The sequence below is a fragment of the Genypterus blacodes genome, unplaced genomic scaffold, assembly GCF_046128005.1.
Source record: "Genypterus blacodes isolate CSIRO-AG114 ecotype Tasmania unplaced genomic scaffold, CSIRO-AGI_Gbla_v1 ptg000467l_1, whole genome shotgun sequence".
In the NCBI taxonomy this organism is placed as follows: Eukaryota; Metazoa; Chordata; class Actinopteri; order Ophidiiformes; family Ophidiidae; genus Genypterus; species Genypterus blacodes.
The window spans coordinates 42,713-63,984 of NW_027467233.1; the positions used below are offsets into that span (position 1 = coordinate 42,713).

A 21,272-nucleotide genomic window follows, 5' to 3' on the forward strand; every position below is an offset into this window, starting at 1 on the left:
GAATCAAGTTTATTTCTTAATTGTTTAAATGTTTTGCATTTATCCACATGTATTGCTTTTATTTCATTCCTATTATAAAGCCGCACTTCTTGTTTTGTATCGCTTAAAAACAAGTAAACAGGTGCGGAGCTCCAGCTGCACAGAATGCGCATGCGCCACTTTGGGGCGGAGGGGCTGCTCTGGTGTCGCGTAGTCATGGCAACCGCATACAGCCGGGGCACAGCTAGCTCGCTAGGTGACGTTAGCTAACAAACGCAACATCAAACACCGATTTACGCCGACGGAGCCGTTTGTCTCCTCTGCGAGTCCGTAAGTGAGTTTACATTCTCATAGCTCAGCACATTTACATTTCCCTCACAGCGATTATGCGAACAGGGCGAAGTTTGGGGCGAAAGTTTGCTAAACTCCGGTGAAGAATATAGAAGTATATTTGGTATTCGGTCAAAGTGTTCAGAAATGAAATAGAATAAAGAGTTAAGTCAATATTTTGATTTTAAAAACTCAAATTCTTACAAGGATAGCCTTGGGGAAAAAAAGCTAAAATGTTTGGATATTAAAGTCATATTTCGATTTGGATGTCATAACTGTGATTTATGAAGAGGGAGGAAATATAAAAGGTTATAAATGTTAAAACTTGATCTTCAGAGGAAACATGCTAGAGTCACATGAACACGATTGTCCAGTAGTTTCTTGTCTCATCCAGCAGAGGGTCTGAGGAAGACGAGGAGCAGCTCCTTCATCCAGGCCCAGCTGAGCGATGGCCGCCATCATCGCTCAACCTCATTTCACCTTTGGTCTCCGCTCGGGTGTGACCAACAATTTGTTCTTCATCGACGAGCAAACTGTCATCTTCCCGTGTGGAAACAACTGTGTGTGCTACAACACGGTGCAGAGGTCACAGAGGTTCATCCCAGGTGGGTGGGGCGATGATGTCACCTCTTATCTGTCAGATGTTTCCTTCCATGTTAAGGCTCCGCCCCCTTTGGCGCCCCCACAGGCACAGAGAAGAGTCGCAGTATGGACGCTCTGGCCATCAGCGCCAACCGCCGTTACCTGGCCGTGTCGGAGCGCGGCGAGAAGGCCACGGTCACGGTGTACGACCTGCAGCACGAGCAGGGCCGCAAGAGGAAGGTCCTCAGCACCGGGAACCTTCCTGCTCAGGAGTTTGTCTGCATGGCTTTCTCCCCCGATTCTAAGTATCTGATTGGCCAAGCGGGCGGCCCAGATTGGACGCTGATCTTCTGGCTTTGGGAGAAACAGAAGATCTTGGCCACTGTGAAGACCAGCAGCTCCACAAATCCAGTGTCTCAGGTCAGGCTCAGCTCAGCTCAGGCTCAGGCTCAGGCTCAGCTTCTGCACTGTTAGAATTCTGGGGTGTGAATTTCTTTCCTCCTACCTTCCTTCCTTCCTCCCTTTCTTTAGTCCTTTCTTCGTTCTTATCGTTCTTTCTTTCTCTCTTTCTCTCTTTCTTACTTGGATCTGGACCTCAGTCTGACTGTTTGGTTTCACTTCAGGTGAGCTTCAACCCTCACAACAACCTTCAGATCTGTGTGAGCGGCGCCGGCGTGTTCAAGCTGTTTCGCTACTCGGAAGGAACACTGAAGCAGAGCAGCTTCGCCAAGGTGGAGACCATCGACTTCCTCTGCCACGCCTGGATGAGCGAGGAGCGGGCCATCGCCGGGACGAGCACGGGCCGGCTGCTGGTGTTCGAGTCCGGAGACCTGCGGAAGGAGATCAACACGGGGGCCGTGCCCGTCCTGCAGCAGTCTGACAGGTCAGAGGTCAACTTATTTTGTAGTAACAGTTTGTAAGTGAGTAAGTCTTCAGTCCAGCGGTCACAGTGGACTTTCCCCTCCTTTGTCCTTCCTGCCATTTCCTCTCCCTCTAATCTGTTAGTTTGCCTGAATCTGTTGCCTTGCTTCTGCTTTCTTCTCAGAGAGCTGCAGAGAAGGAAGCTCATGGACTCTGATGTGGACCAGGACCCGGTGGACCCGGTGGTGCCACGCATCACAGCCATCCTGTCCTACTCCAGAGGCTTTGCCTGCTCTGTGGGCCTCGGCACCGTCTGTCTCTTTGAGAAGACGGAAGAGGACGCTTACAGAAAGACCAAGGAGATACTGGTAAATGTTTACCTCACAGAATGGTGTGTGTGTGTGTGTGTGTGTGTGTGTGTGTGTGTGTGTGTGTGTGTGTGTGTGTGTGTTTGGGAGCGTTCACGTGGAAACCTCTGTGTGTCAGATCCCCCCTGACCCCTGTAGCAATGAGCTGAGCCACGCCGAGGGTCAGGAGATCGCCACCATGTGCCTGAGTCCTTCAGAGGAGCTCCTGGCCGTCACCACGGAGCGAGGTCAAGTCTACAGCGTGAGCCTGACCTCTGCTGAGATGAGCAAGGTAGCGTGCCGTGATGGGCGATCACGTCTGTGTCGCCCTGAAGCGCTCTGTGTCCACAGATACAGATTGGGTGTGAAGACTGTAACTCTGTCCACCAGGGGGAGCAAGTACCTTTTGAGTTCCTGTCTCAGACCTTCCACTCCAAGGCCGTCACTGGTTTGTCCGTCTGCATTCGTAAGCCCCTCATCGCCACCAGCTCTCTGGACCGCTCTGTCCACATATGGAACTACCACACAAAGTAAGAGACCAGACAACGGCACTCTATCTCCCTCCCCCCCTCTCTCTCTCTCTTGTCAGACTGGCTGATTGCTCCCCAAACTCCATCCATGGGCCTGTTGGTAGATGTGTGTTACCGTGACCCACATGTCTTTGTTCATTTCCACTCTTTTGTCTATAGAATGTTGGAGCTCTATAAGGAGTTCCTGGAAGAGGCCTTCAGCATTGCTCTGCACCCTTCAGGCCTCGTGGTCCTGGTGGGCTTCTCAGACAAACTCAGGCTGATGAATCTCCTCATCGATGACATACACACTTTCAAGGAGTTCACTGTGCGCGGCTGCAGAGAGGTGTGTGTGTGTGTCTGTCTGCAGTGTGTGGAGTCAGTCTAAGACGTTGTTGATGCATGTGAGCTGTGTGTCATGCCTCTCTCTCTCTCTCTCTCCGTCTCCCTGACCTCAGTGTGCCTTCAGCCATGGCGGCCACATGTTTGCTGCAGTCAATGGAAACGTCATTCACATCTACTCAGTCACCACCTTTGAGAACCTCCTCAACCTGAAGGGTCACAATGGAAAGGTGAGTCAGCTGCACAGCTTTACAACAGCAGAAGCATCTGTCTCGCCCAAATTTTTCCCAACATTATCTCGTCATTTACCGCAATTTTCTTGCAGTCAACCAATATTTTTTTAGAGATTTTACCTGGAAATTTTCCTGAAATTTACCAACATTTTCCTAAGATTTATAGGAAATTTCCCCTAGTTTACCGAAAATTTCCTGCAGTTTTCATTTTTGTAGGAAATTTCAGTGAATTATTGGAACACTTCGGTAAACGTTTGGGGAAATTTTAGTAAACTACCAGAGCACTTTGGAGAGAGAGAGAAGGATAATTTGGGCCAGAACCACTGGGTCATCAGGGAACTTTGTCACACTTTTCATCCTATGTAGACGGCTCACCAGGCACTGGGCATCTATAGTACCTCAGGTCCTATAGATGCCCAGAGAACAACGACACATTCAAACCAAAGCGTCTCCAGCAGGCGTTCACGCTCCATGTTGCTCCTCCCGTCTGCGGCAGGTTCAGGCCATTCAATGGAGCCCGGATGACAGTCGGCTGGTGTCGTGCGGTACGGACGGCGCCGTGTACGAGTGGAACACCCACACCGGCAAGCGTGAGGCGGAGAGCGTCATCAAGTCGTGCAGCTACACGGGCGTGGCTTTCTCCTCGGACTCCAGGAGCAGCATCGCCGTGGGAACAGACTTCACCTTGAAGGAAATCCAAGACTGTCAGGTCATTAAGACGCACGAGTTCAATCTAACCCAACACCCAGAATAAGATCTATGTAGGGTTAGAAAGAAAGAAAGGATTTGAACATAAAGTGTAATAAAGAAAATAATAAATAAATAAAGAAGATAAGAAACAAAGAGAGGATCTGGTTTAGAGAGAGAGAGAGAGAGAGAGAGACAAAGAAAGAGAGAGAGGAGGAAAGAAAGGATGGAAGGAAGGAAACAAGAAAGAAAGAAAAGAAGGAAGGCGGAAAGAAAGGAAGGAAGCAAGAAAGAGAGAGAGAGAGAAAGAAGGAAAGGAAGGACGAAAGAATGGAAGGATGCAAGAAAGGAAGGAAGGAAGAAGAATTACATTACATTACGATCATTTGGCAGACGCTTTTATCCAAAGCGACTTACATTAAATTACCACCCTTCGCAGAGGGGGGAGCACTTGAGGGTTTGGTGCCTTGCTCAGGGGCACCTTGGCAGAGGCTCGAACCAGCGACCCTCCGGTTCCCAAGCGGAAGCACTACCCACTGAGCCACTGCTTCCCCTAAAAAGAAAAGAAGGAAGGAAGACAAAGAAAGAAAGGAAAGAAGGAAAAAATAAAGAAAGGTAGGAAGCAAGAAAGAAAGGAAGGAAAGAAGGAAGAAGAAAAGAAAGAAAGAAAGAGAGATAGAAAGAAAGAAAAGAAAAAAGGAAGGAAGATAGCAAGGAAGTGTGATACATTGAGTGATACATAAAGGGCAGAGTGGAGAATTTGAGTGGTCAATTGTTAAAGACAAAGCCGATTTGAAAACAGTGTAATCCCAGAGATTCAAATGTTGAAGATGAAGGCAAGACATCCTTACTTAAATGCTTCTGGCATCTTTCCATGATGAAGAGTTCAGGTCTGTGTGTTCCACAGGTCATGAGGGAGCTTCCTCCTGATGATGTGGCTCACACGGCGGTCGCTGTGTCTCGCTCCGGCAGGGTGGTCTTCACCGGGACCTCCAGCGGGAGCATCAGGGTGATTAAGTACCCGTTACCCATCCAGAGAGACTGGATCCAGTACCAGGCCCACTGTGGCTCAGTAACCAAGGTGGGCCTGCATGACTGCAAGAGGAAGGAGTCACCTTTGACCCCCAAGTATGAATGAAGGTATGAAGAAAGTGTGTGTGTGTCCTCAGATGGCGATCACGTTTGATGAGCAGTTCCTGTTGACGGCGTCAGAAGACGGCTGTCTGTTTCTGTGGAAAATCATTGACAAGGAGGGACGGGGACTCAAAGGCAACAAGCACATTGTCTACACCGAGGAGATCCTGGCCACCAAGTCTGACCTGGAGGAAAAGGTGTGTGTGTGTGTGTGTGTGTGTGAGCTCATTCCATCACCTAGCACCTCTCCAAGAGAACCCAGACTCTCACTCTTGTGAAGTCACACTTGAATGAAGGGGGCCTTCTGTCCGACTGTGTGTGTTGCAGAAGCAGAACATGCTGGAGCTCAAGATGCGGGTGGACGAGCTGCAAATGGAGAAGGAGTACCAGCTCCGCCTGAAGGACATCAACTTCAGCGAGAAGATCAAGGAGCTCTCTGAGAAGTTTATCCAGCAAATTGAATCTCTGCGGAGCTCAAAGCAGGTACGCTCACAGATCCATGGAGCTGGAAGCGAAGATCTGAGCTTAAATAGTTTAACTTGACTGGATCCCAACATGTCCCGTCCCTCTAGGTGATGAGTACAGAGATGGAAAAGTGTGAACGTGAGCACCAGGAAAGGTCAGCAGAGGTCACAGACAAACACTCCAGAGAGCTGCAGGATCTGGGTAACAGGAGAACAAGCTGAACATCACCACTCAGTCTGATCAGTCTGTCTTTGAACAACTCTGTCTGTTAATCAACCACACACAGAGTCGTCCTACAGCCAGAAGCTGATTGTGGAGCACGAGAGGTACCAGGACCTGCAGCAGCAGTGTGTGAGCATGCAGGAGGACCATAGCAAGCAGCTGAAGGCTCTGGAAAAAGGTAAAAGCTGTGCTCTGGAGGAGCTCAAGCAGAGCTACGAGGCCCGGTTGCAGGAGAAGACTCAGCTCCTGGCTCAGGTCAGTCAGGAGGAGGAGGAGGAAGGTGAAGAACAGGTGGCACCAGGAGACCTGAGCATTGATGAGTCCACTGTTTGTTTTGATGTAGTTTCAGGATGAGTCAAGACAACGCACCTTTGAGTTTGAGGAAACCATAAAGCAGATGAATGAGGACGGAGACCAGGAGCTCCACAGCATCCGGATCCAGTATGAGAGGAAACTGAGGGCCGAGCAAGAAGCAAACATGAAACTGAAGGGAGAAACCGGCATCATGACACAGAAGGTGACCCATGGATTCACCTCTGAAGACATTCATCTTTAATCTAACAGAGCGGCAGCAGGAGTCAGAGGAGTGTTACTGATGCTCTATCTGTCTGTTCATCAGCTGTTCAGTCTGCAGAGACAGATCGATGACAGATGCACCGACATCAACAAGCTGAAGCAGGAGAGGCAGAAGCTGCACGGCCTGGTCCGCTCCCTGGAGAACGACATTGAAGACCTGAAGAGGCAGATCTCTGGGCACGAAAAGACCAACCAGGACAAGGTGGCTGAGATCACAGGTCTCCAGCTGCTGCTCAGGTTCAGCTCCGTGTGTGTGTTTGTGTGTGTGTCATGGTGTCCCTCCTCCCTCACACAGGATAAGACCATCTCCAGCCTGAAGAAGATGAACCAGGAACTGGAGAAGCTGAAGTTTGTTCTGGACTTCAAGCTAAACGACCTGAAGAAGCAGATTGAGCCTCAACAAGAGGACATCAACAAAAAGGAGGAGAAGATCCAGCAGGTTTGTTTCTAAACATGAATACTTCTTGTTGGAACATTTCCAACTTAAAGCAAAGAGAGAAAAAGTCCAAACCTGATGTTTCTCCTGTGGGTCAGATGGAGGCGGAGCTGATGGAGTTCCACAAAAGCAACACGCAGCTGAAACTGAGCGTCTCCGAGCTGAAGCTCAGACTGACGGCCAGAGAGAAGGAGCTGCACAAGGAGATGGAGAAGGTCAGTACATCACCAGGTCTCAGCAGGGAACAACATGGCCTCAGGGCCTTGAGGGAAACCTGCAGTAATGATCACAATCACAAAAGTCCAGCCTTCCCTGTCCCTGACACCTTCAGGTGCAGAAACCATTCAGACCTTTTTCAGGCTTTCAGGCTCTTCAGCATTCAGCAAATTCAACACTTGCACTCACAACACATTGTCCTCAGGAGTGTGAGAGTGTGTGTGAGTATTTGTAGCTGTAGAACATTTAAATGTTAACTTCTTCACCGCGTTTCCTCTATGTTACTTTGCCAGGTGAAAGATCTGGAGACTCATCTGAGACGATTCAAGACGGAGCTGCACACCTGCGTCAGCTTCATCCAGGAGCCAAAGAAGCTGAAGGACAGCGTGAAGAAACTTTACGCTCGCTACGTCCAATACACTGATGTGGTGAGTGGGACACAGAACCCAGACTGACCACTAGAGGCCGCTGTAGCACCGGGAAGGGCGAGTGCAGGACGAGAGAAACAAGCAAGACTTCCTGTGTGTCTGTGTCTGTTCCTCAGATGGAGCAGGTGAGTGAAGATGCAGACTCTCAGCGGGCGCTGTGCCGCCAGCAGGAGCACCAGGAGAAGACCATCGCCACTCTGAAGATCAAGCTGGCCAAAGCTTCAGAGGAGCATGAGAGCAGCTATGTCAGCATCATGAAGGTCAAACCACCACCACACACACACACACACACACACTCCATGTCCTTGTCTTGGCGCTGACCTGTGACCTCTGGCTCCTCCACAGGAGAATGTGAGCCTGGTCACTGAGGTCAACGCCCTGCGGAAGGAGCTGCAGCTAGTGAGGTCGCAGCTGAAGAAGATCAGCAGGTCCCACCGCAAATCACAGGAAGTGCCAAAGAAGGAGCCCACACGAGGAAACTCTGCTTGATACAGACTTGATGTGGCGAGAGCAAAGGTTCTGAGGGGTTCTGGAGAGAAGGAAGCAACAAACAGAAGAGATGCGCCGGAAATCTGAGAGAAGATTCCATCTAAACTCTGTTTGTGTGTCAGTGTGTAGATGTTCTTCTTCTCTTGGTTCTTTCCTCTACAGCACAAAGAGAGAAGTTCTGCCCTTCACAATAAAAGCTCAACGGATCTTAAACACACAACGCCAAATGTCTCCAAAGCTCAAACAATGACCGACGTAGTTTAGACTTTAAACCTTTAGTGAAGTTCAGAAAAAGGAACCAACCCACCAAAGTGATTTCCTTTGATCCTTTATTAGTGAAAAGAGTAAAGGCCAGTGAGCTAAACAGAGTAAACAATGTAACAGAGGAAGAAGAGGAGTTAGAAGTTAGCAGACATCTTGTTGACGGCTTGTTTCAGGTCCAGTATGTGAGTCCCGTTCCTCCTGTGAAGTTCATCCAGCGAGGTGGACAAGGTGTCGTACAGAGCCTGGAGACAGAGGAGCAGAGCAGGAAGTGTGTGTGTGTGTGTGTGTGTGACAGAGCCTGGACCCAGCAGAGCAGAGCAGGAAGAGTGTGTGTGTGTGTGTGTGTGTGTGTGTGTGTGTGTGTGTGTGTGTGTGTGTGTGTGTGTGTGTGTGTGTGTGTGTGTGTGTGTGTGTGTGTGTGTGTGTGTGTGTGTGTGTGAGAGAGACAGAGCAGATACCTGGGCCTTCTCCGTCTCCTTGCTGCAGACGTCTCTCAGGCTCTGGATCTTTGCCTTGAGCTGCTGCGTCTCTCTGGAGATCTCCTGGATTTTGTCGGCCATCTCTTCACGCTTCTGGTGGACTTGGTTACACTGCCTGGAGGACAGATGGAGATCAGGGACATGCAGAGACACACACACACACACACACACAGCTCCATCAGTGTTAGGACACATCACAGCTCAGATACCCCAACACGTCCTGAACGTGCTGCTCCTTCATCTCCTTCTTCTTCTGCCTGCGGATGTTCTGTTTGGACTCCTTGTCCAGTTTCATAGCCAGACTCCTCTTCATCTGTCCTTCCTCCACACACAGATTCTTCAGCTCCTTCTGCTTCTTCTCATACTGAGCCGTGAGCTTGCGGTACTACACACAGACAACACAAACACAAACAACACACTCACTTCAATAAAGGCACTTCCTGTTTAGGTGAAAGTGGGCGGGGCTATAGATTCTCCCTCCAGCCTTGGGTTAAATGTTGCGTATACGTTTGTGTGGATGTGGGCGGAGCCTCTGCTCTCCACCTGTCTGAGGGATCCACACCTCTCATGGCGTGTGTGTGTGTGTGTGTGTGTGTGTGTGTGTGTGTGTGTGTGTGTTACCTCCTCCTGCCGCTGCTTGCTGTTGTTCATGCTGCTCTCCAGGTCCTGCAGCAGGTTGTGCATCTGCTGGATCTCGGCCTCGGTGTGACTCACGCTCTGCACAGAGTTCTGCAGCTCTACCGTGCCCTCGTCGGTTTGTTCCTGTCAGGGGTCACATCAGGTCATCAGGACACACACACACACACACACTCTCTCTCTCTCTCTGTCTCTACTCACGATGGAGATCTTGATGTTCTTCACGTTCTCCTTCATCTTCTCCATCTGGCTCTTCAGCTCCTCTGGTGGATCCACGATCTGACACTTGAGTCTGCCGATGTCGTCCTTCAGGCCGCTGATGTCGACCTTCAGCTGAGCCTGACGCAGCAGCAGAAGAAGAAGACGTGTTACATTCTCACGAGTAAACCCTAGAGTTTGAACTCAACGTGCTGTCAATCATCTCAGCTCCGTGTACTTACGGCTCTCTGCGTCTTCTCGGCGATCTCGGCTTTGCGCTCTGTGATGATGTCGTTGATGCCATTCTGGAGGGAAGCGTGTACGTTAACTTCAGCTGGAGCGACTCTACCCTAACGCTGTGACTCTGTGAGGAGGCGCTATGTCTGCTCACCACTTCCTGGTACTCGTGCATGGTGGTGCTGTGCAGCTCAGAGAGAGCGGCGTCCAGCTCCTCTGCCTCCGCCTGCTGCTCTGGAGGGACGGTCCTGAACACAGAGGGGACGGCAACCAGTGAAGGAAATCAAAGTCATTGTTACCATGACGTCATTGTTGTGGCGACTTACGTCAGCAACTCGATCTTCCTCTCTGCTTCTATGGTGCTTTTAGTGTACGACTGCAGTCTGTCCATGTCTGCCCTCTGAGAACACACACACACACACACACACACACACACACACACACACACACACACACACACACACACACACACAGATCATTATATCCCAGTCAGCTCCTCATGTACCTGTCTGTCTGAACCTGTCTGCGTCTCCTTCTCCTCCCTGACCTACCAGTCTGCTCTGCTTCTCCAGCATGAGCTCCATCCTCTGCTTCCTGAAGTGAAGGAAGTTCATGATGCCGCTCAGGACCGTCAGCGTTTTCTGTTTCTCTGTAAAGGAGCCAACAGCACCGTGATGTCACTGAGGGGCGACGCAACAAATGAATCATCAGAAGAAGAAGAAGAAGAGAAATGACTTCTGCTTACTTGGAGCCAGAAGATCGTTCAGTGAGAAGTCAAAGACCAAACACATGGGGAGGAACTGACGCCTGCAGAGAGAGAGAGAGAGAGGGAGAGAGGGAGAGAGAGAGGGGGAGACACAGACAGACAGAGACAGAGAGAACCAGAGAGAGAGAGAGAGGGAGAGAGGGGGAGAGAGAGAGAGAGACACAGACAGACAGAGACAGAGAGAACCAGAGAGAGAGAGAGAGGGAGAGAGAAAAGAGAGACACACAGACAGACAATAAACACCATACACTCTTGCTCAGTAGGATCTTTATCTAGTATTAACTCTTTAAAGTCACAGTTTGACTCACATGCGCATGTAGACGCTCATGATGGAGGTGGAGCCTTCATGATAGGAGGGATACTGAATGTTCTCAGAGATCGGAAGCTGGAAGATTTAAACAATAAAGATTAATGTGGTGATGAGTCAGGGTGACACAGACAGACAGACAGACAGACAGACACAGAGTCCTCACCATGGAGTGACACTCGGGTCTGAAGCGGTACAGCAGGTGCAGCACACGCATGTAGATGGTCTGAATCACCTCAGGCTGAAAGAGAGAAACATGAAGCATGAAGCTACCAGAGAGAGAGAGAGAGAGAGAGAGAGAGAGAGAGAGAGAGAGAGACAGACAGACAGACAGACAGACAGACAGAACCTGCTTCTTCCATCAGCAGCAGGCAGGAGATCAGGATGAGAAACAGAACCTTACAGAACCCAATCAGCCCAAACATCAGACTGAGTCCTATTTAATCCACTCCACTGCATAAACACGCACACACGTATCTTAACTGACTCCTCTATTTTCTATTTACAACCTATTAGGGCCATCTGTAACCATGGAAACACAGCGAGTCTGAGGCCGACAACACGCAGACCTGTGAGGCGTTAACCCTTTATGCGCCACACAAACACGACACCGGTGCACAATCAACGGTGGCCAAGTTTAGGTTCAGCGTCCCGACCACAGACACACACAGACACACACACTACAGAGCTACACTACAGGGCAACACCAGCGGCTCTACAGAGCGACACAGGCGGGGTTTACCTTCGGGACCGGAGTCAGGTCGCTCTTGCTGAAATGTTTGGCCTCCTGCGCGGTCAGAACTTCGGTCCGGTACAGGTTCACTATCGCGTCCATGGTCTGGACCGGGAACGTGTTTTCCGTCATGGCTGCGTTTAGACGAAGCGTAGCAGAGAAACAAACAAACAAACGAACCCGGAAACGCCCAGACAGAAACACGAAAGTGGCGCCACAAACTGAGAAACAAGCAGAGACGCTGATTGGTCGATTCGTGTTTCTTCTGTGCTCAGCCAGATTATAGAATGTTGTCTCGTTCGCCATCTAGCGGACGGAGGGAGGAAGTGACAAAGACAATGATAACAATGAAAACGTCAAGCCAATGACTTATATTATTATTAAATATTGTACCAAAACTGTATTTAAGTTACTTTCTCACTTTAATGTGATTGGAAAGAACGTAAAAGGACCAAACTCTGCTCGGTTGTAGATGAAACAAATAAGTAACTCCGGGCCAGCAGAGGGCGCCTACTTCCGCTTTGCGAACTGTCAATAATCACGTGACAGAAATCAATGAAATCACGAGTGCAGCCACGGGAGAGTGAAGAGCGGATGTTGTTGTCGTCGTCGTCGTCGTTGTTGTCGTTCTCCTCCTCCTGTGCGGTGACTGTGATGACTGAGAGGAGCGGTGATGGACGCCAGCTGGACCGAGAGGATCGCCGCCTTCTCCCGCAGCCCGAGCGCCTTCCTGTCGGGCACGACCCCGGAGGCTTTCCTGGCCGAGCTGCTGCGGGAGCTGCGGGACGACAGAGCCGGGCACAAAGTGAAGGTAAGGCGGGTAGAGGTGTCACCAGAGGCCCGCTGAGGGAGAACAGATAGTTTAGGAGAAACCTCTCTAACCTGTTGTCATTCAGTGTGATTTAGTGATAAAACCATAAATATTTAGACTTATTGTACAACATCATGACCTAATCCTCTGTGTGACCTTTGACCCGGCTCAGGTCCTGCTCCTGACCCCCCTGTGTGAGTACCCGGGCCTGCTGTGCCCCTCAGACTCTCTGGGGGAGGAGACGGGCCTGGAGCTCATGTCCGTTCTGGCCCACTGCCCCCCCCGGTGGGTCCAGCTCCGGTCCCAGCTCCTCCTGGCCCTGACCTCCGTGCTCCTCTGCTCCTCCTGCGTGACCAAACGCTCCGCCGCCTCTCTGGACTTCCTGGAGCTCCTCCTTCAGATGGTCCAGGACTCTGGCGACCTGCAGAGCGACGGCGCTCCTCTCTCGTTGCGCGCGGCGGCCTGCGACTGCCTGAGGGAGCTGGAGTCCTGCTGCCCCGGCCTCCTGCTCCAGCGCCTGGAGCTGCTGTGCGGCCTGAGGCAGAGGGAGACCTCCAGGCTGCACCAGGGCCTCGCCACGCTCCACACGCTGGTCTTAAGGAACGCCGTCTACCTGCTGTCCAAGGGAGCCGGAGCCAAGGACCTCAAGGCTCTGCTGGGAGGAAACGCCTCAGGTGCGTGGGAAGGAGAGCAGAGCTTGCGTCCTGTGAGCAGTAAGGACCCCCCTCTGCTCTCGCCCCTCCTGCTGGGCCCCATGAGGGAGGTGCCCACCGTCCAGCCGGGTCAGGACTGTAAGGAGCTGCGCTCGGTGGTCTCCTCCCTGCTAGAGGAGTCCTACCTCCTCACGCCACTCTGCCAGGCCGCAGCTCTGCACAGGCTGACTGAGGTGGTCGCCATGGTGCCCGGCGTCCCTCCGGCCATCTTCAGAGCCCAGCTGCTGCGTCTGCTGGGGACCAGCGAGGTACGTGAGTGAGGAAGAGGAGGGGGAGGTGCTGCTTCACACACGGTCAGGATGTAAGGACTCACCTAAGTGTTTGTCCTCTTGTCTCCTCTCCTCCCTCAGGTCTGCCTCCTTCACTGCACTCTGCTGATGAAGGCCGCGTTCACTGACAGCCTCTTCAGCAGCGAGGACGAGGCCTTCCTCCTGAAGCGTCTGGTCATGTTCTCCCAGCATCCTCTGCTCCGCTCGCCCCAGCAGCTCTTCTTCCTGGACTGCATCCTTCACTTCCCAGAGAACCGGCCCATCAGCGAGGCTCTGCCCGTGCTGCTGACGCCCCGCCTGGCCGCCGCCCTGCTGCCCACCATGTTTGACGACAGCGCCACCGTGCTCGCCCGCCTCAACCTGCTGGCCCTGGTCTACCTGGAGGAGGCGGAGCAAGGCGACGGCGAGGAGGGCAGGGGGCCGGCGTACCTCTACGACTTCCTCACCTCGCTGCTGGGCGTGGTGCGGAGCAGCGGGAGCCGGGAGGCGGCGGTCACCTTCTTCAGAGCCGCCTTCCTCTTCCTCTGTCACTTCTGTCACGTAGAGTCGTTCTCCAGCGGCCTCACAGAGCAGCTGAGCCTGCTCTACCTGCAGCACGCGCGGCTCGCCCCGCAGCTCATCAACATGGCCGACAGGACGCAGGAGACGCTGGTGGAGTCGGGCTGGACCGCCGGGCTGCTGGGGGCCCTGCAGGGGGCCGTCACCAAGGCGACGCCCGGTCGGCTCCACCTACAGGACCTCAGCTGGCACCTGAAGATCCTGGCTCGAGTGGCAGAGGAAGGGGAAATCTCCCAGCAGGCCACCCTGGACTTCCTCTTCAGCATCGCGGCGTCTACCTCGCCGCTCTGCGCCGACGGAGACTGGCGTCTGGGAAACGGCGTGCTGGAGGTGTGTCGTCGTCTGCTCACGCACCCGAGCCTGGACTCGCTCCTGATCCCTCTGGCTGACATCCTGCAGCACCTGGTGTGTTACTATGGCGACACGGATGTCCAAGACCACGCCCGCTTCTACTACTCCCTCCTCACCACGCTGTCGCAGGAGAAGCTGGCCGGCGTGTTGGCGCAGGAAGTGACGGAGGGCGGCTGCAGGGCCAAGAAGCGAACTCTGTCCTCCATCGTGGCGGCGAGCGAGGGGCTGACCAGCACGCTGACCATCCATCAGGCGGACGCGCCCGTGCTCAGGCTGCTGGGGGCGGACAGACGTGAGGCGCCACAGGAAACGCACGCCTGTGAGCCTCAGGCTGGGCTGCCGGCGAGCTGCGCGCCGCTGGACGCCTACAGAGCTCAGTTTGAGGCCGCCGGCTTCGCCTCAGAGATAAACTTGGACTTCCTGCTGAGCCACACGGAGGACGCCGACCCGCAGTTTGACCAAATCTTCAGCGTCCGCCTGCACTTCGACCTGAAGGACGCTCACTACGAGCCGCTGGGCGACATCAGCGTTTCCTGTCTGTTCAGAGAGAAGTCCAGCCCCCCGGTGAGGCTCAAGCTGAGGCCCCGCCGCCCGTTCCCCACCACGCTCCGCTGCAGCGCCATCTTCACCGGCCAGGATGGCCTCACCTGGCACACGCCACTGCCCGACGTCCACGTGGCGTTCCATCAGACCTTCAGGCCGCTGCCGGTGCCTCCAGCCTGGGGAGGCGACCTCACACTGGGCGTGTTCAGAGGACTGTGGGAGGAAATCTGCTCCGAGCGCCAGGAGGAAGCTGAGGACGCCGCCGCTGTCAGCCTCTTCTGCTGCCCCCTGGAGGACGCGGCTCTGCAGGCGCTGGTGGACGAGCACTTCCTGCCTTACCTGGTGTCAGAGCGGGGCGACAGAGACGAGTACAAGGTGCTCCTCTTCCTCCCGCCCAGGTCTCACCTGCTGATGAAGATCCGGCCCGAGAGCGACGCCGCTCACTTCAACATCGCCACGGACGACTGGAAGCTCCTCCCACACATCAGCCACTTCCTGCTCGCCATCACGTCCTCACAACCCGACGTCCACAGATGACATCACTCACTCGCTCGCCCACTCACTCTGGTTTTTAATGCAAATATTGACTTTTAATCAAATCTTCTTTACTTTAATAACTTTATTCCTGAGCTCATCTTCATCATCATCTTCATCATCATTGCACTTCCTTGAATGAAAGCAGATGTGATCAATAAAGAGTCGAGCAGCTTCAGACACAAAGAAACCAAACCATCTGAGAACATCTGAGAACATCTCACTTCAGAACCTTCAGAACCGTTAGAACCTTCAGAACCTTGAGAACCTTCAGAAAGAATAACTTTATAATAAAACAGCAGCAGCTTCAGACACAAAGGAACCAAACCATCCTCTACATCTGAGAACATCTGAGAACGTGTCCTCCTTAAGACTCCAGCAGAACCTTCAGAACCTTCAGTACCTCACACAGTCGCCCCCCTGGTCTCCCCCCTGGTCCCCCCTCATGTCGTGCTGAAGCTTGTAGGCGCCCACAAACTGGTGAGGACAGCTGGGGCCCCACTCCTGAGAAGAGGAGAGGAGGACATGAGGAGAGACCACACACACACACACACACACACACACACACACACAGGAAGAACCAGAGGTCAGATGATCCTCAGACTCTTTTCTGCAGAGTCAGATCTCCCTACTTGTGTTTTCATATCAGTGTTTGATGTTGTGGCATTGAGACGAGCTCAGGCAGCACCTTTATGCTGCTGAGGCACAACGTTTACACAGAAACATCTTTGTTTTCACTCAGAATGATCTAGCGGTACCAACCTGAGGTGAGATGATGGAGAAGTACTTCTGTCCAGACAGTCTCTGGTACAGGAAGTACATGTTGCCTGGTATCTTCACAATGTTACAGGCGGCGTGATGAAGGTCGTCGTCTTGCTTGGCTTCTTCCAACACCTGCAGAGGAAGACGAGTGGAGGTGAGCCTCTGTGTGTGTGTGTGTGTGTGTGTGTATACCTTCTTGGTCTGTGTGTGTGTGTGTACCTTCTTGGCCTGTGTGTGTGTACCTTCTTAACCTGTGTGTGTGTACCTTCTTGGCCTGCTCCTCTAGGTACCTCATGTTATCTGCTATGACCGTCAGCTTGTTGTAGGCCTTTGCTTTGATGAAGTCGTCTGCCTGGAAAACACGAAGACGAGGTTCATACCTCCACCCAAACCAACAGTCCTAGCTCATCCCTGAGCGATGAGTCATTAGCAGTTTGACCAAATCTTCAGCGTCCGCCTGCACTTCGACCTGAAGGACGCTCACTACGAGCCGCTGGGCGACATCAGCGTTTCCTGTCTGTTCAGAGAGAAGTCCAGCCCCCCGGTGAGGCTCAAGCTGAGGCCCCGCCGCCCGTTCCCCACCACGCTCCGCTGCAGCGCCATCTTCACCGGCCAGGATGGCCTCACCTGGCACACGCCACTGCCCGACGTCCACGTGGCGTTCCATCAGACCTTCAGGCCGCTGCCGGTGCCTCCAGCCTGGGGAGGCCACCTCACACTGGGCGTGTTCAGAGGACTGTGGGAGGAAATCTGCTCCGAGCACCAGGAGGAAGCTGAGGACGCCGCCGCTGTCAGCCTCTTCTGCTGCCCCCTGGAGGACGCGGCTCTGCAGGCGCTGGTGGACGAGCACTTCCTGCCTTACCTGGTGTCAGAGCGGGGTGACAGAGACGAGTACAAGGTGCTCCTCTTCCTCCCGCCCAGGTCTCACCTGCTGATGAAGATCCGGCCCGAGAGCGACGCCGCTCACTTCAACATCGCCACAGACGACTGGAAGCTCCTCCCACACATCAGCCACTTCCTGCTCGCCATCACGTCCTCACAACCCGACGTCCACAGATGACATCACTCACTCGCTCGCCCACTCACTCTGGTTTTTAATGCAAATATTGACTTTTAATCAAATCTTCTTTACTTTAATAACTTTATTCCTGAGCTCATCTTCATCATCATCTTCATCATCATTGCACTTCCTTGAATGAAAGCAGATGTGATCAATAAAGAGTCGGGCAGCTTCAGACACAAAGAAACCAAACCATCCTCTACATCTGAGAACATCTGAGAACATCTGAGAACATCTCACTTCAGAACCTTCAGAACCGTTAGAACCTTCAGAACCTTGAGAACCTTCAGAAAGAATAACTTTATAATAAAACAGCAGCAGCTTCAGACACAAAGAAACCAAACCATCCTCTACATCTGAGAACATCTGAGAACGTGTCCTCCTTAAGACTCCAGCAGAACCTTCAGAACCTTCAGTACCTCACACAGTCGCCCCCCTGGTCTCCCCCCTGGTCCCCCCTCATGTCGTGCTGAAGCTTGTAGGCGCCCACAAACTGGTGAGGACAGCTGGGGCCCCACTCCTGAGAAGAGGAGAGGAGGACATGAGGAGAGACAACACACACACACACACACACACACACACACACACACACACACACACACACACACACACACACACACACACACACAGGAAGAACCAGAGGTCAGATGATCCTCAGACTCTTTTCTGCAGAGTCAGATCTCCCTACTTGTGTTTTCATATCAGTGTTTGATGTTGTGGCATTGAGACGAGCTCAGGCAGCACCTTTATGCTGCTGAGGCACAACGTTTACACAGAAACATCTTTGTTTTCACTCAGAATGATCTAGCGGTACCAACCTGAGGTGAGATGATGGAGAAGTACTTCTGTCCAGACAGTCTCTGGTACAGGAAGTACATGTTGCCTGGTATCTTCACAATGTTACAGGCGGCGTGATGAAGGTCGTCGTCTTGCTTGGCTTCTTCCAACACCTGCAGAGGAAGACGAGTGGAGGTGAGCCTCTGTGTGTGTGTGTGTGTGTGTGTGTATACCTTCTTGGTCTGTGTGTGTGTGTGTACCTTCTTGGCCTGTGTGTGTGTGTGTGTACCTTCTTAACCTGTGTGTGTGTACCTTCTTGGCCTGCTCCTCTAGGTACCTCATGTTATCTGCTATGACCGTCAGCTTGTTGTAGGCCTTTGCTTTGATGAAGTCGTCTGCCTGGAAAACACGAAGACGAGGTTCATACCTCCACCCAAACCAACAGTCCTAGCTCATCCCTGAGCGATGAGTCATTAGCAGTTTGACCAAATCTTCAGCGTCCGCCTGCACTTCGACCTGAAGGACGCTCACTACGAGCCGCTGGGCGACATCAGCGTTTCCTGTCTGTTCAGAGAGAAGTCCAGCCCCCCGGTGAGGCTCAAGCTGAGGCCCCGCCGCCCGTTCCCCACCACGCTCCGCTGCAGCGCCATCTTCACCGGCCAGGATGGCCTCACCTGGCACACGCCACTGCCCGACGTCCACGTGGCGTTCCATCAGACCTTCAGGCCGCCGCCGGTGCCTCCAGCCTGGGGAGGCCACCTCACACTGGGCGTGTTCAGAGGACTGTGGGAGGAAATCTGCTCCGAGCACCAGGAGGAAGCTGAGGACGCCGCCGCTGTCAGCCTCTTCTGCTGCACCCTGGAGGACGCGGCTCTGCAGGCGCTGGTGGACGAGCACTTCCTGCCTTACCTGGTGTCAGAGCGGGGTGACAGAGACGAGTACAAGGTGCTCCTCTTCCTCCCGCCCAGGTCTCACCTGCTGATGAAGATCCGGCCCGAGAGCGACGCCGCTCACTTCAACATCGCCACGGACGACTGGAAGCTCCTCCCACACATCAGCCACTTCCTGCTCGCCATCACGTCCTCACAACCCGACGTCCACAGATGACATCACTCACTCGCTCGCCCACTCACTCTGGTTTTTAATGCAAATATTGACTTTTAATCAAATCTTCTTTACTTTAATAACTTTATTCCTGAGCTCATCTTCATCATCATCTTCATCATCATTGCACTTCCTTGAATGAAAGCAGATGTGATCAATAAAGAGTCGGGCAGCTTCAGACACAAAGAAACCAAACCATCCTCTACATCTGAGAACATCTGAGAACATCTGAGAACATCTCACTTCAGAACCTTCAGAACCGTTAGAACCTTCAGAACCTTGAGAACCTTCAGAAAGAATAACTTTATAATAAAACAGCAGCAGCTTCAGACACAAAGGAACCAAACCATCCTCTACATCTGAGAACATCTGAGAACGTGTCCTCCTTAAGACTCCAGCAGAACCTTCAGAACCTTCAGTACCTCACACAGTCGCCCCCCTGGTCTCCCCCCTGGTCCCCCCTCATGTCGTGCTGAAGCTTGTAGGCGCCCACAAACTGGTGAGGACAGCTGGGGCCCCACTCCTGAGAAGAGGAGAGGAGGACATGAGGAGAGACAACACACACACACACACACACACACACACACACACACACACACACACACACACACACACACACACACACACACACACACACACACACACAGGAAGAACCAGAGGTCAGATGATCCTCAGACTCTTTTCTGCAGAGTCAGATCTCCCTACTTGTGTTTTCATATCAGTGTTTGATGTTGTGGCATTGAGACGAGCTCAGGCAGCACCTTTATGCTGCTGAGGCACAACGTTTACACAGAAACATCTTTGTTTTCACTCAGAATGATCTAGCGGTACCAACCTGAGGTGAGATGATGGAGAAGTACTTCTGTCCAGACAGTCTCTGGTACAGGAAGTACATGTTGCCTGGTATCTTCACAATGTTACAGGCGGCGTGATGAAGGTCGTCGTCTTGCTTGGCTTCTTCCAACACCTGCAGAGGAAGACGAGTGGAGGTGAGCCTCTGTGTGTGTGTGTGTGTGTGTGTGTGTGTGTGTGTGTGTATACCTTCTTGGCCTGTGTGTGTGTGTGTGTACCTTCTTGGCCTGTGTGTGTGTGTGTACCTTCTTAACCTGTGTGTGTGTACCTTCTTGGCCTGCTCCTCTAGGTACCTCATGTTATCTGCTATGACCGTCAGCTTGTTGTAGGCCTTTGCTTTGATGAAGTCGTCTGCCTGGAAAACACGAAGACGAGGTTCATACCTCCACCCAAACCAACAGTCCTAGCTCATCCCTGAGCGATGAGTCATTAGCAGTTTGACCAAATCTTCAGCGTCCGCCTGCACTTCGACCTGAAGGACGCTCACTACGAGCCGCTGGGCGACATCAGCGTTTCCTGTCTGTTCAGAGAGAAGTCCAGCCCCCCGGTGAGGCTCAAGCTGAGGCCCCGCCGCCCGTTCCCCACCACGCTCCGCTGCAGCGCCATCTTCACCGGCCAGGATGGCCTCACCTGGCACACGCCACTGCCCGACGTCCACGTGGCGTTCCATCAGACCTTCAGGCCGCCGCCGGTGCCTCCAGCCTGGGGAGGCCACCTCCCACTGGGCGTGTTCAGAGGACTGTGGGAGGAAATCTGCTCCGAGCGCCAGGAGGAAGCTGAGGACGCCGCCGCTGTCAGCCTCTTCTGCTGCACCCTGGAGGACGAGGCTCTGCCGGCGCTGGTGGACGAGCACTTCCTGCCTTACCTGGTGTCAGAGCGGGGCGACAGAGACGAGTACAAGGTGCTCCTCTTCCTCCCGCCCAGGTCTCACCTGCTGATGAAGATCCGGCCCGAGAGCGACGCCGCTCACTTCAACATCGCCACGGACGACTGGAAGCTCCTCACAGCCCGACGTCCACAGATGACATCACTCACTCGCTCGCCCACTCACTCTGGTTTTTAATGCAAATATTGACTTTTAATCAAATCTTCTTTACTTTAATAACTTTATTCCTGAGCTCATCTTCATCATCATCATCATCTTCATCATCATTGCACTTCCTTGAATGAAAGCAGATGTGATCAATAGAGTCGAGCAGCTTCAGACACAAAGAAACCAAACCATCCTCTACATCTGAGAACATCTCACTTCAGAACCTTGAGAACCTTCAGAACCTTTAGAACCAGGTGGCGTGATGAAGGACGGCGTCTCGCTTGACACCTGCAGAGGAAGATGAGTGGAGGTGAGCAGGTGATCAAATCTTCTTCACTTTAATAACTTTATTCCTGAGCTCATCATCATCATCATCTTCATCATCTTTGCACTTTAACTTCCTTGAATGAAAGCAGATGTGATCAATAAAGAGTTGATTTATTTCAGAT

The 21,272-nt window shown here is 52.7% G+C and overlaps 4 protein-coding genes and 1 long non-coding RNA gene across 9 annotated transcripts; 2 read left to right on the forward strand and 3 right to left on the reverse strand.

Annotated features, from left to right (window-relative positions):
• Positions 1–757: 757 nt before the first annotated feature.
• On the forward strand, positions 758–7,836 carry cfap57 (cilia and flagella associated protein 57). Its single transcript, XM_076139853.1, has 21 exons — positions 758–914; positions 998–1,311; positions 1,515–1,774; positions 1,937–2,120; positions 2,239–2,391; positions 2,490–2,629; positions 2,789–2,954; positions 3,067–3,180; positions 3,680–3,892; positions 4,778–4,951; positions 5,040–5,201; positions 5,332–5,487; positions 5,577–5,670; positions 5,756–5,946; positions 6,035–6,208; positions 6,311–6,469; positions 6,563–6,706; positions 6,802–6,918; positions 7,213–7,347; positions 7,464–7,607; positions 7,693–7,836. The coding sequence occupies exons 1-21, from the start codon at positions 758–760 to the stop codon at positions 7,834–7,836; spliced, it is 3,495 nt and encodes a 1,164-aa protein (XP_075995968.1).
• A 323-nt stretch (positions 7,837–8,159) lies between these two features.
• nuf2 (UF2 component of NDC80 kinetochore complex) lies at positions 8,160–11,880 on the reverse strand. The gene is made up of 13 exons (XM_076139846.1): positions 11,466–11,880; positions 10,890–10,964; positions 10,725–10,801; positions 10,396–10,457; positions 10,202–10,299; positions 9,977–10,050; positions 9,805–9,898; positions 9,656–9,718; positions 9,417–9,554; positions 9,201–9,341; positions 8,789–8,964; positions 8,559–8,694; positions 8,160–8,342 (listed from the first exon to the last, which is right to left on the reverse strand). The coding sequence occupies exons 1-13, from the start codon at positions 11,760–11,762 to the stop codon at positions 8,235–8,237; spliced, it is 1,539 nt and encodes a 512-aa protein (XP_075995961.1). The 5' UTR covers positions 11,763–11,880; the 3' UTR covers positions 8,160–8,234.
• Positions 11,881–11,923: 43 nt separating this feature from the next.
• ap5b1 (adaptor related protein complex 5 subunit beta 1) lies at positions 11,924–21,267 on the forward strand. 5 transcript variants are annotated; one of them, XM_076139842.1, is made up of 8 exons: positions 11,924–12,149; positions 12,220–12,267; positions 12,440–13,228; positions 13,331–16,151; positions 16,314–18,029; positions 18,198–19,437; positions 19,754–19,927; positions 20,110–21,267. In XM_076139842.1, the coding sequence occupies exons 1-4, from the start codon at positions 12,012–12,014 to the stop codon at positions 15,236–15,238; spliced, it is 2,883 nt and encodes a 960-aa protein (XP_075995957.1). In that variant the 5' UTR covers positions 11,924–12,011; the 3' UTR covers positions 15,239–16,151; positions 16,314–18,029; positions 18,198–19,437; positions 19,754–19,927; positions 20,110–21,267. The 5 variants fall into 5 exon arrangements, with proteins under 5 accessions (XP_075995957.1, XP_075995958.1, XP_075995959.1 ...); XM_076139843.1 differs by having other exon boundaries at positions 16,314–17,553; positions 17,856–18,029; positions 18,198–19,927; XM_076139844.1 differs by having other exon boundaries at positions 13,331–15,715; positions 15,978–16,151; positions 18,198–19,927.
• LOC142990107 (uncharacterized) lies at positions 15,680–16,326 on the reverse strand. Its single transcript, XR_012960741.1, has 3 exons — positions 16,249–16,326; positions 15,998–16,159; positions 15,680–15,739 (listed from the first exon to the last, which is right to left on the reverse strand). It is a non-coding gene; the product is annotated as an uncharacterized LOC142990107 (long non-coding RNA).
• LOC142990111 (uncharacterized protein C1orf50 homolog) lies at positions 19,354–20,396 on the reverse strand. Its single transcript, XM_076139854.1, has 4 exons — positions 20,281–20,396; positions 20,059–20,173; positions 19,774–19,905; positions 19,354–19,461 (listed from the first exon to the last, which is right to left on the reverse strand). The coding sequence occupies exons 1-4, from the start codon at positions 20,394–20,396 to the stop codon at positions 19,354–19,356; spliced, it is 471 nt and encodes a 156-aa protein (XP_075995969.1).
• Positions 21,268–21,272: the final 5 nt, after the last annotated feature.